At 41.9% G+C, this 12,707-nt stretch overlaps 1 protein-coding gene across 1 annotated transcript in view; it reads right to left on the bottom strand.

Annotated features, from left to right (window-relative positions):
• Positions 1-5,978: 5,978 nt before the first annotated feature.
• CACHD1 (cache domain containing 1) overlaps positions 5,979-12,707 on the bottom strand; it is a 234,605-nt gene continuing 227,876 nt past the window's right edge. Inside the window, exon 27 of the mRNA XM_061411718.1 lies at positions 5,979-7,742. Within this exon, the coding sequence (XP_061267702.1) occupies positions 7,504-7,742 (239 nt within the window). The 3' untranslated portion in view covers positions 5,979-7,503. The remainder of the gene's footprint in view (positions 7,743-12,707) is intronic.

The raw sequence follows: 12,707 nt of genomic DNA on the forward strand, positions 1-12,707 counted from the left end.
TTAGAACGGAACATGGAACAATGGACTGGTTCCAAATTGGGAAAGGAGTACGTCAAGGCTGTATATTGTCATCCTGCTTATTTAACTTATATGCAGAGTATATCATGTGAGATGCTGGGCTGGATGAAGCACAGCTGGAATCAAGTTTGCTGTGAGAAATATCAATAACCTCAGATAGGCAGATGACACCACCCTTATGGCAGAAAGTGAAGAGGAACTGAAGAGCCTCTTAATGGAAGTAAAAGAGGAGAGTGAAAAAGTTGGCTTAAAACTCAACATTCAAAAAACTAAGATCATGGCGTCTGGTCCCATCACTTCATGCAAATAGATGGGGAAACAATGGAAACAGTGAGAGACTTTATTTTCTTGGGCTCCAAAATCACTGCAGATGGTGACTGCAGCCATGAAATTAAGACTCTTGCTCCTTGGAAGAAAAGTTATGACCAAGCTAGACAATGTATTAAAAAGCAGAGACATCACTTTGCCGACAAAGGTCTGTATAGTCAAAGTTACAGTTTTTCCAGTAGTCATGTATGGATGTTAGAGTTGGACCACAGAGAAAGCTGAGCACTAAGAATTGATGCTTTTGAACTGTGGTGTTGGAGAAGACTCTTGAGAGTCCCCTGAACTGCAAGGAGATCAAACCAGTCAATCCTGAAGGACATCAACCCTGAATATTCATTGGAAGGACTGATGCTGAAGCTCCAATACTTTGACCACCTGATGTGAAAAGCCAACTCATTAGAAAAGATCCTGATGCTGGGAAAGATTGAAGGCAGGAGGTGAAGGGGATGACAGAGGACAAGATGGTTGGATGGCATCACTGACTCAATGGACATGAGTTTGAGCAAGCTCTGGGAGATGGTGAAGGACAGGGAAACCTGGGGTCGCACAGAGTTGGACAGGACTGAGCAACTGAACAACAACAAAGGCAGGATGAGGTTCTGAATATAAGCAGGATATGAACTATGGAGCACATTGCCAACAGAAGCCAGGAAAGAGGTAAGGCTTAAAGCTCTTAAATGGTGCTGACTGATCAGAGCTAAAGCATATGAGGTAGCTCATGAGAACACCTTAGCACAGTGACTGTCATGGGGCAAATGTTCCATGTGAGTCAAAGTCTTCAGTGGTTACTGGGTGGGAGTGTGTAGGATGAACTTGACATCTCTAGCCTTCTCACACCCAGCGTACAGAACATCCCTTACTCTCCTTCCAAAACTCCTCCTGCTCCAGTCTCCTCAACACAGAAAGTGATGCCACCACTGCGTGGTAATTGTTCAACCAGGAACCCCTGTCTCATCACTCTCCAGAACCAACCACCTCTGCTCCTTTTCTTCTTCCAAAATTATTTTCCACCACTTTGCTTTCCTTCATCTTTAATATCAACCTGCATTTCTCACCTAGATTTCTGTAATGGCTTCCTATCCAGATTTCCATTTCTGTTCCCTACCCCACAATAATTTTAAACTCAGGATGGTCTTTTACAAATATAGACTAGATAGCCTTTTTCTCCCTAAAAGATCCTATTGACTTCCCACTTACTTCATGGGAGTAAGAGTCTTCTCTTCCATGGCCAACAGGACCCTGCTTTCCTATCTCTTCATTCTCATCGCATTCCACTTCCCCTTTGCTGGCCAGTGCTCTAGATATGATGCTCTCCCCTCTGCTGGAAACGTCAGCCTGCCCACTGTCCCCTTCCCCTGTTGTCCCACTCTTCCCCATTCTTAAGTAGCAGCTTCAACATCACCCTCTTAAAGGCTCCCCATGAGCACCTAATCTAAAGCTGATTTTCTCCTGGCCCATACTCTCCCTCATGGGTTACTTTGTCCATCACCCCTCCTTAGCCTTTACAGCAAATAGTTATATTTGAAATTTGACTCATACTTTTGTATTTTCCTGCTTAATGCTGATACTGATGCTCTCAGGTGCAGATATTATAAAGTCAACTCAAATGGTCTTATACAAAGGACCCAGAAGGAGGGTGGGATTCAGAGTAGATCACATCTTCCCTTATGTTGGAGGAATGCCTTATGCTGTGTTGCCTTAAGTCTAAGCTTATGACTCAATAAGTAGGATGAATTTATGATTGCAGTTGGATTAGTAGGAAATCCAACCCACTGATTTAGGTCATTTCCTGCAGTCACATTCATTGCTTCACAATAGAGGAAGAGTGGGAGCTAGCCCCATTACCCACTGACAGCTCTATGTTCATTGGGAAAGGGGATTGTTCTGTTTAATCCCTTCCTGCTCCTAGGGCAGTACAGACGTGTGGTAAAGAGAGTCTAGGGAGCCAGGTTAGAGGCCAATGATTCAGCAGAGATATACAGATAGCTATAATAATAATATATAATATATACAATAATAATATATATAATCAGTCACAAAAAAAGGAAAAGAATGGATGAAGGTGAATGATATTTTTTGCTCAAAGACTCTGGATTTGGAGACTGACCAGATGTGAAATGAGAGGGAGATGAGGACATTCAAGGGGTTCTGAACCTGGATCAGAGCCCCAGGCCTCCTTGCTCCGACTTCAATGCTGTACCTTCTCAAGCAAAGGACAGAACAATCTCAAATAGGGTAGATACTGCCCACAAAGGGGTGAAAATGGAGTCTTGGTGAAGTAAAAGGAACCAGATATTACAATGGCTTGCAGCCCTCTAAAGCTATGACAGATCTTACCCTCTGGTATTTCATTTCTCTTGTTAGGGTGAACTTTAATTAAATAAAATTTTCTTTTTAAGAGAGTTGCAATAATGAATTTTTAAAAAGTTATGTTTGGCTTCCCTGGTGGTCCACTGACTAAGACTCCATGCTCCCAATGCAGGGGCCTGGGTTTGATCCCTGGTCAGGGAACTAGATCCCACATGCCACCAAGAAGAGTGCATGTTACAATTAAAAATTTCACAGGCTGCAACCAAAAAAAAAAAAAAAAAAAAGATTCTGGATGCCACAGTGAAGATTCTGTATGCCACAATTAAGACCTGACACAGCCAAATAAATAAATAAATATTTTTTAAAAAGAAATACACAAATGCTGAAGAGCTTCCATCAACACAGTCATTCACAAAAAAAGGTTAAGAAACACTGAATTAAGGGAAGAAGAAGCCCTAATTTGTAATTTAGGACTGAACAGAGAGGTTAGAGGAAAACCAGAATAATCTCAGGTGTCTATATATCTACATATATTGATACACACATACATGTTGGCTATAAACAGATCATCTTACATAGTTATAAGTAATAGCCACAGAGAAATGTTTTTCAACTATTTCACTGAAAGATTAGAAAAAATTCTGAATACAGCATTGATTTCAGGCAGAAGATTACCACTCCTCTGTTCACAGAGGACAAAGATGACCCCAGGCTGTTCTGTTTGATTTTTCTAGCATAAATGTATTCTAAAAAGTGTAATCATTACAGCAGGCCATCGCCACAGAGAAACGAGCTTAAGTGATCTTCCAGGACTTCCCACATACTAGTCACTCTAACAGGCAAAATAAACCTGTCAGAGTACACTGTACAAAGTCTTTCAAATGAAAATATTAATAGGGTTTAGTTGAACATCCAAATTCCATCAAGAAGTAGAGGGAGAAAAACTGCCACATTCCCCAAAGTAAATGTATCCAAAAAGCAGATAATTGTCTGCCACAAGAACCAGTATGAGTCTGAACAGTGTTTTGTTGGGACCACAAATATGAAATTCCTTGTCTAGCTGTGTAAGGTAACCTGGAACACCCTTAGCTCTTGGTAGTTGTCTATGCTGACAAGCAAGTTTGGCTACAGATGGTAAGAGGCCTTTGTGAATGAGAGGGATTGATGGGACCCCCTCCCTGCCCCCCCCCATTTCCCAGACGTCAGGAGAGACTTAACAAGCAACATAACAACCCACAGAATGGGAGAAAATATTTGCAAATGAAGCAGCTGAGAAGGGATTAATATCCAAAATATACAAATAGCTAATGAAGCTCAATATCAAAAAGACAAACAACACAATCAAAAAATGGGTGGAAGATCTAAATACACATTTCTCCAAAGAAAACATACAGATGGCCAAGAGGCACATGAAAAAATGCTTGACATCACTCATTATTAGAGAAATTAAAATCAAAACTACAACGAGGACTTCCCTGGTGATGCAGTGGATAAGAATCTACCTCCCAGTGCAAGTTTGATTCCTGGTCTGGGAAGGTCTACATGCCATGCAGCAACGAAATCCATGAGCCACAACCACTGAGCCTGAGTGCTGCAATGACTGTGAAGCCTGTGCTCCTGGAGTCTGCTCGGCAGCAAGCCACCACGAGAAGCCTGTGCACCACACTGGGAGCATAGCCCCCACTCACAACTGGAGAAAGCCTGTGTGCAGCCATGAAGACCCAGCACAGCCCAACACACAAAAACTAAACCACAACTACAATGAGGTTGTCACCTCATATAGGTCACAATGGCTACCACCAAAAAATCTACAAACAATCAGTCCTGGAGAGGGTATGGAGAAAATGGAGCCCTCCTACACTGTTGGTGGGAATGGAAATTGGTACGCCACTGTGGAGAACAGTATGGAGGTTCCTTAACCAACTAAAAATAGAGCTACCATATGATCCAGCAACCCCACTCCTGGGCATATCTACGGATAAAACCATAATTCAAAAAGATAATATACCTTAATGTTCATTGCAGCACTATTTACAATAGCCAGGACATGGAAGCAATACATCCACTGATGGGGGAACGGATAAAGATGTGGTACATATACACAATGGAAGGTTACTCAGCCATAAACAGAAGGTAATAATGCCATTTACAGCAACATGGGTGGATCTAGAGATTGTCATACTGAGTGAAGTAAGACAGAGAAAGACAAATGTATGATAGTGTTTATATGTGGAATCTAAGAAAAAATGGTACAAATGAACCCATTTACAAAATAGATACAGAATCACAGAAGTAGAAGACAAACTTATGGTTACCAAGGGGGAAAGTGAGGGCGAGGGACAAGTTGGGAGACTGGGATTGATACATACACACTCTATATATAAAATAATATGAACCTACTGTATAACTCTACTCAGTACCCTGTAATGGCCTATATGGGAATAGAATCAAGAACGTGAGTGTGTGTGTATCTGATTCACTTTGCTGTATAATAGAAACACACACACACACAAAACAAAGCAAAACAGACAAAAAATAAGCAATATAATCTGGGCACAGGAGCCAATATTGATTGCCCTGATTAAAAGTTTCCAAAACCATATATTTCCTTTTAAATAACAATGAAAATGCAAACAAGAAATATTTAAACATTATATGCAATACTTGAGAAAAGGTAACTTAGAAGATCAAAACTTAAGCCCAAACCTCACAAACCTGTGTGTCATCTCTCCCAGGAACTGCAAATCTCAGTTGTGTTCTTATTCAAGAATAAGCATGCAATTACTTTCCCCAAAAGTTCATGATGGGGAGAGAGTCTTATCACAAAAGACTCACACAATACATTTTTCTCATTGTCTTTGAGTAGGCTGTCCATATCTTATTTTTTAAGCTCTAAGTTTTGTGATTGTTTTCTTGAAAACAACCAAGTTCCCCCTCCATCAAGGGGTCATAACACAAAGGTTCTCAACTTGAGAAAAGACCCCAGTGTTCCATGGAGAGGTTTAATATCCTGGGAAGACAGGACAGTCATTCATTCCCCAGAAATGTGAGAGGAGCCATTTATTTATTATTAATGACACAAATTTAGATGCCCAGAAAGGGGGAGCTAAGTTCCACACATTTTATTTGCTTTTGATTTTAACCCGTTAGAGTCTTAAATTTCTTTGCATATTCAAGATGGTTAGGAAGGCTCTGAAGTTGACTGTGGCATTGAAGGGAGGCCTCCTTTCAGTTTGGCAACTGATCTGCTAGGTTAAAGTGAATGTAATTTGCCCTGAGGCATGAGCAGCGGTCCATTAAGAAATCACTATAGCCACTAAAACTGTCCATTCATACAGTTTATTTCACTAGGCTGCAATTTTATACACAGTATGAAGAGGTTTCCTGATAGCACACATATAGTTTACTTTCTGTACTGCTGAAGAACCAATTTTTTTTTTTTTACATTATATTGTAACACCCTATCATTAAAACATTATTCAGTAAATTTTTTTCCAACTACGTATAAACGGAGATTTACCACACACACGGTGCAAGAATGTCTTTATAACATATCTGGGTCACAAAATGTGAATCTAAAATACATCACTGTAATTAGAACACTACTTTAAAATTACAATGCCCCATGTTATATCAGCCAGATTTGATGAACCCCTGTGTACATCACAAAGCAGTTGTGGATATCCACAAAGATAGGTGGACATCTTCTTGGGTAACTGGCAGCAGCTTTTAACTATGATTTCAAAAGAAATCTTTGTTTAAGAACGAAAATTCTGAATTTGAAAAACTTCTTTTATGTGTTCAATATTCTCAGAATCAAAATGGGACATTTAAAGATTTATAGTCTTTAAAACAAGGAGAATAAATCCAACCCTCCTTTAGCTGAAAGGCTGGCATTGTAATATTAGGTTTCGTAGAAACCTAAGGAAAGAACTGTATGGGAAGTGGAAATGAGTTAAAAAGAAACATAAAATTTCTCTGAAAGCTTCCTGGACTGCCCCTCCCCACCTCTGTCAAACAGAGAAAGAATACTGCTTTGCAAATCAAGATGTATTTCCATGACATGATGTTCTAAAGAAAATGTATGTAAACAAGTCAGAGAGAAAGATTTCATTTTCCCTTTTTTTTTTTTTTGGGTGGAGTGAGGCAGTGGGATGGTATCTGTTAAATAAGAACTAGAACTTCTTAATCAAAAAACCACTTTAATACACACAAAACAGCTAGGGATAATTGCTGAAAATTTCTCATGTGTTTCCTTTTCTTTCTCCCAAAGTTTGAGAATGTTTTGAAAGTTCAATAAATAGTAGAAAAATAATCCTTTACTTAGAAATTTGAGATGCATCATTTAGAGCTTAGTATGAGTTCCGTACAGCAAGTATGGCATCTAGGTACCGCTAAGAAACCAGGTGAAATCTTCAAAGACACACTTCTCTCTGCCTCTGCCACATTCTCAGTCTCCAGGGGAGCAGACCTCTCTTTTCTTCCAGTTAAGGAGAGCAGAATGTTTCTGGCTCCTCGGAACATTCCTCTGGCTCAGCTTAACCAAGGTTCCCAATGTTTCATTTATAGGTTCCGGCTCTGTTTAGAGGTTTGCGTCTGTTCATTCCGTTGGTGTTATGGCAGGTTCATTAATCAGACTTCTTTCCCCTCCATTTCACAACCAGCCTCGCATCTTCACAAATGTGGTGTTGCGGCTGTTTCACTTGTTTGGACACATGTTAACAGGCAGGAAGATGAGTTCAATGACTCCGGACAAAGCACGGACACAAGTGGATTTGATGCTGGCTCTTCTTCCCTCCAGCACACTCGGCAGCTGCCAGATCCCGCCTTCTGATGGAGGCGAGGGGGCTAGCATTCCGCGTCGACAGTGTGTACCGTCACGGCCGCCTGCAGGTGGTGGCTGTGGTGCAGCGTCGGGTGGTGCAGGCGGTAGTGGTGGAACTTGTGACTCAGGAGTGCGGCGGTCTGGGGCGGGGTGTCCAGCTCCAAGTCCTCGTCGTGGTTTCCCACGTCCACCCCGGCCGACAAGGGGTCATTGGTGCACGGAGGGTTTTCACTGTCTTCCTGTGGGCTCATGGTGCTGTAACCTAGAAAATGAACACAACACATAGGCAGCTGAGAGTTTCCACAGGCAGGGAGGAGCTGTCACGCAGATTTCTGTGGGCACTGGGAGGAGCTCCTACCTTTGGACTAGTAAGTGCCAATGTTTGCAGGCTGCCAGCATACCTTGAAGTGACTTACTTTTAAAGAGATCTTTCGTTAGCTGTTGTCTTAAAGCAATTACACAATAAATACGTAATCATTTAAAATAATACAAACAAGAACCCTTTCCCCAAATCCCCTAAACCAACAAAACAAAACTGAAAATCATCCCAATTTTTTCTGATCCACAGATCCCCACAATTGACATTTGGGGAAACAACCTTCTACACTTTCCCCCGAGATAAGACTATTTTTTATTTTAGAGAGAGAGGGGAAAAAAAAGCAGCTTCAAAACGCCTGAATGTGATACCACGGTAAGAACAAAGACAGCTGCCACAATGACAGCCCTGGTGTCATGTAATTTCTACACACCAACAAGACATATATTTAAAAATCCATTTTACAGGTGAGGGAAACGACAATCAGAGAGGTTAATGAACTTGCCTGAGTTTCAGTCCCTAACAAAACACTAACTCCACAGACACCCACAGCACCTAGCAAAGGAATCAGCTATTCTTTGTGTAAGCTGGTTCACTGTATTTAAAGATTAATTTCTCTTGGTATTCTAAGTAATACATGTTTCAAAAGAAATTGCCCTTGCTGATCAAAGGATTCCGTTCCAAGAACCTTGGCATGTTTTTAAATATTGCAAAAAAAAAAAAAAAGCCTTCAAGAATTTTGAGAAGTGACAGCTCGTTAATATTTCCGCTGCATCTACAGTTAGCATCAATCAACACTCACCCGTGGGTAGCGCTAGTCACAGCCGTGGCTGCAAAATTGACGTGCTTGCATACAGCCAAGCAGGAATAGTTTGTGGTTGAAAATGTTATGCTTCATGTGAAAATGAGCAAGGCAATCCTCAGTGCTCAATGAAATGTTCAAACGACAGAATTCTTTCTTTCAGTCCAACCAACAAATATTTACTGGGAATCTACCTTGTATAAGACACTGTGCTGGGCACTGTAGGAGACCTGGAGATGAAAACTGATCCCTGTACAAGGAATTCATTTACTAGGGCTCGAGAAATAAAACAAGTACAAGCATAGCTCAATCCAATTATTCATTTATCAAAGACCCTCAGGAGGCTGAAAGGAAAGACTATGAAGCATGAATAAGAGATGTCTGTTTTCCTTAAGGATTTCACCACCGAGTAAGAGACAGGTATGTACAAAGTTAGGCTTACTCTACTGAAGATCATGGTAGGTGTTCTAATGGAGGTTTAATTGAAATCCAGCATGTGCTCGGTTATGTCTGACTCTTTTGTGACCTCATGGACTGTAGCCCACCAACCTCCTCTGTTCATGGGATTCTCTAGGCAAGAATACTGGAGTGGGTTGCCATTCTCTCCTCCAGGGGATCTTTCAGATCCAGGGATTGAATCTGCATCTCCTGCGTTGCAGGCAGATTCTTAACCACTGAGCCACCAGGGAAGCCCATTGAACAAGGAATAGCTAATTCTGGCTGGGGGGCTGGGAAAGTTTCAGAGAAGAACTCATATTTTACTTGGGCTGTAATGGATGAGTAGGAGTTTGGTAAAGTGGATAGGAGCACAGGAACAGAAGGGCATGGCCAAGAGGACACAGGGCAATTCCTATACAATGTGGCCATGATGAGTGCTAGCCGGTAGCTACAGGAGGGACTTAAGTTTACAAGGTTTTGAGCAGACCACAAAAATAGCATGGTCATTTTTATATTCTAAAAGCAGAGTTATGGTGGAAATTTGGAGGTTGACTAGAAAGGAGAGAGAGGGAGACGGTTAAGAGGTTATTGCCACAGCCTGGGTGAGAGATGTTGAATTAAAAGTATGGGATTGGACAGACATCTCTGGAATGGAAAAACAATAGAAATTCATCAGAAGTTTGATGTGGGGGACTTGGGGGTGACGGGACAGCAATTTACTGTCAGGATGATGACAGAGGGAGACTCCAAGATCCTGAGTCTTAGGGAAGGAAATGAGTTTTCTTTTTGCACATCTTGATTTTTAGCATCTGTGAATAACATATGTAGAGATACCAAGCCAGAAAAACAAGTCAGGGCAGGAGAAGGCGAGTATGTTGCTGTGTGCCTATGATCACTGAGTGCCTCCTTGGTGCCTGATGCCAGGCTAGGAGCTCCACAGAAAAAGGGGTAAGGTGAGGTTCCAACTCCTGAGAAGCCCACAGTCAAGAAGGGGAAATACAGGTACAAAACCAGAGGTACCCCAAAGAAACACCAAAGCTGATGAACTTAGCTTAGAATCCTGGAGGAAGTGACATTCAAGGTGGCCCTCATGGGAGAGAGGGGTTGCCTAGATAAAGAAAGGAGTGGAAAGTATTACAGGCAGGGAGATGAGCATGTGCAAAGATGCAGCAGGTAGAAAGGCTCTGTGGATTTGAGGCATGGGGAAGAGCTTCGTGTGTGAGAGAAGGAGTGAGAGATGAATCTGGACAGGCAGGCTGAGACCAGATCAGGAAGGGTGCTCAAAGAGCTGGGGGGAAGGTGGATGGCAATGACATAACGTGTGCTTTAAGATGATCCCTTGTGGCAATGAGGAGGTTGGATGGAAGGAAGGAGGGCTCCAAGGCTTGGAGTACAGGGGGCTGAGCACTGGCCCGAGGAGACGGCAGGGCCCTGAAGCGAAACATTTGCTGTGCTTCAGTGGAGCAAGCTGCTGCTCAAGTGCAGGGCAGGGCGGGGCAGCCTCTGGTGACCACATGGGCTTTCTGGCGCCCACGAGAGTTAACATCCTCAAGGTTATTAGGTTCAGATGCTGGGGGAATGGAGATGCTTTTTCCCAAGATGAAAAGATCAGGAGCCAGAATGAACTCCTCAGCCTCAGTAGTGCTAAGTCTAGAATGCAGTGTAGGCTTTAAAGCCTCAGGTACAAATGTTCTACATGTAAGAGACCAAAGCACTAGAAAATACATTTCAGCAAAATCTCAGTGTCTGTGCCGATTATTTTTGGCCAACCTTTAGTGCTAGGCTGTCTTTATCCTGCCTCCAAATACCTCCTGGATGCCTTCCTGTCTCGCTCATTTACAGACATCCATTGTAATGATAGTTGATTTCCACATTTGTGGTGTAAAATTCATAGCGGTCCCTCTGTGCCTGCCTTGCCCTCCCCACTTCCCTCATCACTGTGCTTCATGTTCCATCTGAAGGTCTTTTCTGGGAAACCTTCCCAACCACCACCCACCCCACCCAGTCATACCAACCCACAGGAGTTCTGGTGGCCCTTCTGTGATGTCAAACGGTATTCTCTGCAATCCCTAGCTTAGATTTTACCATATTACAAAAATAAAGGACTGTCTTGTCTATTAGAAAAGTGCAAGGGCTTAGGCCTCACATAAAGCAGGTGTTTAATTAAAAAAATAAAAATCACATAAATTTTCACATAAATTGGTTTTGCCTGGTGTGACATTTACCAGTCTCATCTAATAATAAAGGCATTCTAGGACTCACTAGGCCCTGCCTGGTGTTCTGACTTAAGAGTCTGGGTGCTCTGAACCTGGCTGGTCACAGACCCAAGGGGTTGGTGAGCAGTACAGGCAATTCAGGGTCATCAGCATTTTCTGATCAGAACCCCAGCAGAGATCCTTTCAGAGGGAACCACTCACTCTGGAGCAATCTTGTTTTATTTGCTCAGTGGGACACTATTGCTCAATCCCTCTGTAACTTAGGCTTTCTCTTATCTCAATAATTAATGGAAATCTGGAGGGAGGGAGTTATGGAGAAGCAGGAGGAAGCCAAACACATGCTCTCACTTAGCAAATTAATTGAGTGTTTACTCAGCACCAGGCAATTCTGTGCAGTGCTGGGAACAGTGATGCATAAGACAGACACGGTCTCTGACTCATGGAGGAGGCAGCACTATTTAAAACACAGAGGATATATACAAATAACTTCCAAAGAAAGATTTCTTTACTATCCAAAGGTATATGTAGAGAAATTCTTGCAAAGATTTTTCAAGGGAAAACAGGCTTTAGGAAGGAGGCCAGGCATCATTCAGGAATAAAAGAGCCAAATTAGGCTTTTGCTCTTTGGTTTTCTGCTAATATATTTATCCCCTGGTTCTTAAAGAAAGCTCTCTTGATGTCAAGGGATGTTAGGTCCCTCTGGGGACTCACTCACCACCTTGTGGTCACAGAGAGTAACTGCAGGAGAATAACTGCACCCCTAGAAAATAGCTTTGCTGTGTAATTTCGACCAAATTTTCAAGGTTCAGCATTTTAAGTCTTTTGGCATTTACTTCACAAGGAGAAAATTTCCCTTTTATAAAGAAAAAAATATTGCTTAATATACATTTGAGTAATGCTTCTAATGTGATGGTAACTAAAACACAGATTCACAAGGAATAAATACATACTGTTGGTTTTTAACTTAAAAAATAAGCCAGTTGATGGTTAGATAGAATGTGATATTTTCAAGAGAAATAATGGGCAAAGCAGAGTATCAGTTCAGTTCAGTTGCTCAGTCGTGTCCGACTCTTCGCGACCCCATGAAATGCAGCACGCCAGGCCTCCCTGTCCATCACCAACTCCCGGAGTTCACTCAGACCCATGTCCATCGAGTCAGTGATGCCAAGCAGAGTATAAGAGTTAATAGTTGAGTGCTGGAAAAAATCATGCTAAGTGGTGTCAGAATATTGACTAAAATGCTTCAACTTTTCAAAACCGTTCTTATTTTGAGTGCTTAAGATAAAAATTAAAATCATACTCCTTTAAAATACAAAACTTTGTTGGCTACATGAAAGATTTCTAGTTAAAAAAGAAGCCTGGAGTCTCCAAGTGTAGCTTGACAGCATTTAGTTTTAATTCTAGGAATATCACCACTCTGAACCACACCCAGAAAGTCTTGTCTGTTCAATATTT

The sequence above is a fragment of the Bos javanicus genome, chromosome 3 (assembly GCF_032452875.1).
Source record: "Bos javanicus breed banteng chromosome 3, ARS-OSU_banteng_1.0, whole genome shotgun sequence".
Lineage (NCBI taxonomy): Eukaryota > Metazoa > Chordata > Mammalia > Artiodactyla > Bovidae > Bos > Bos javanicus.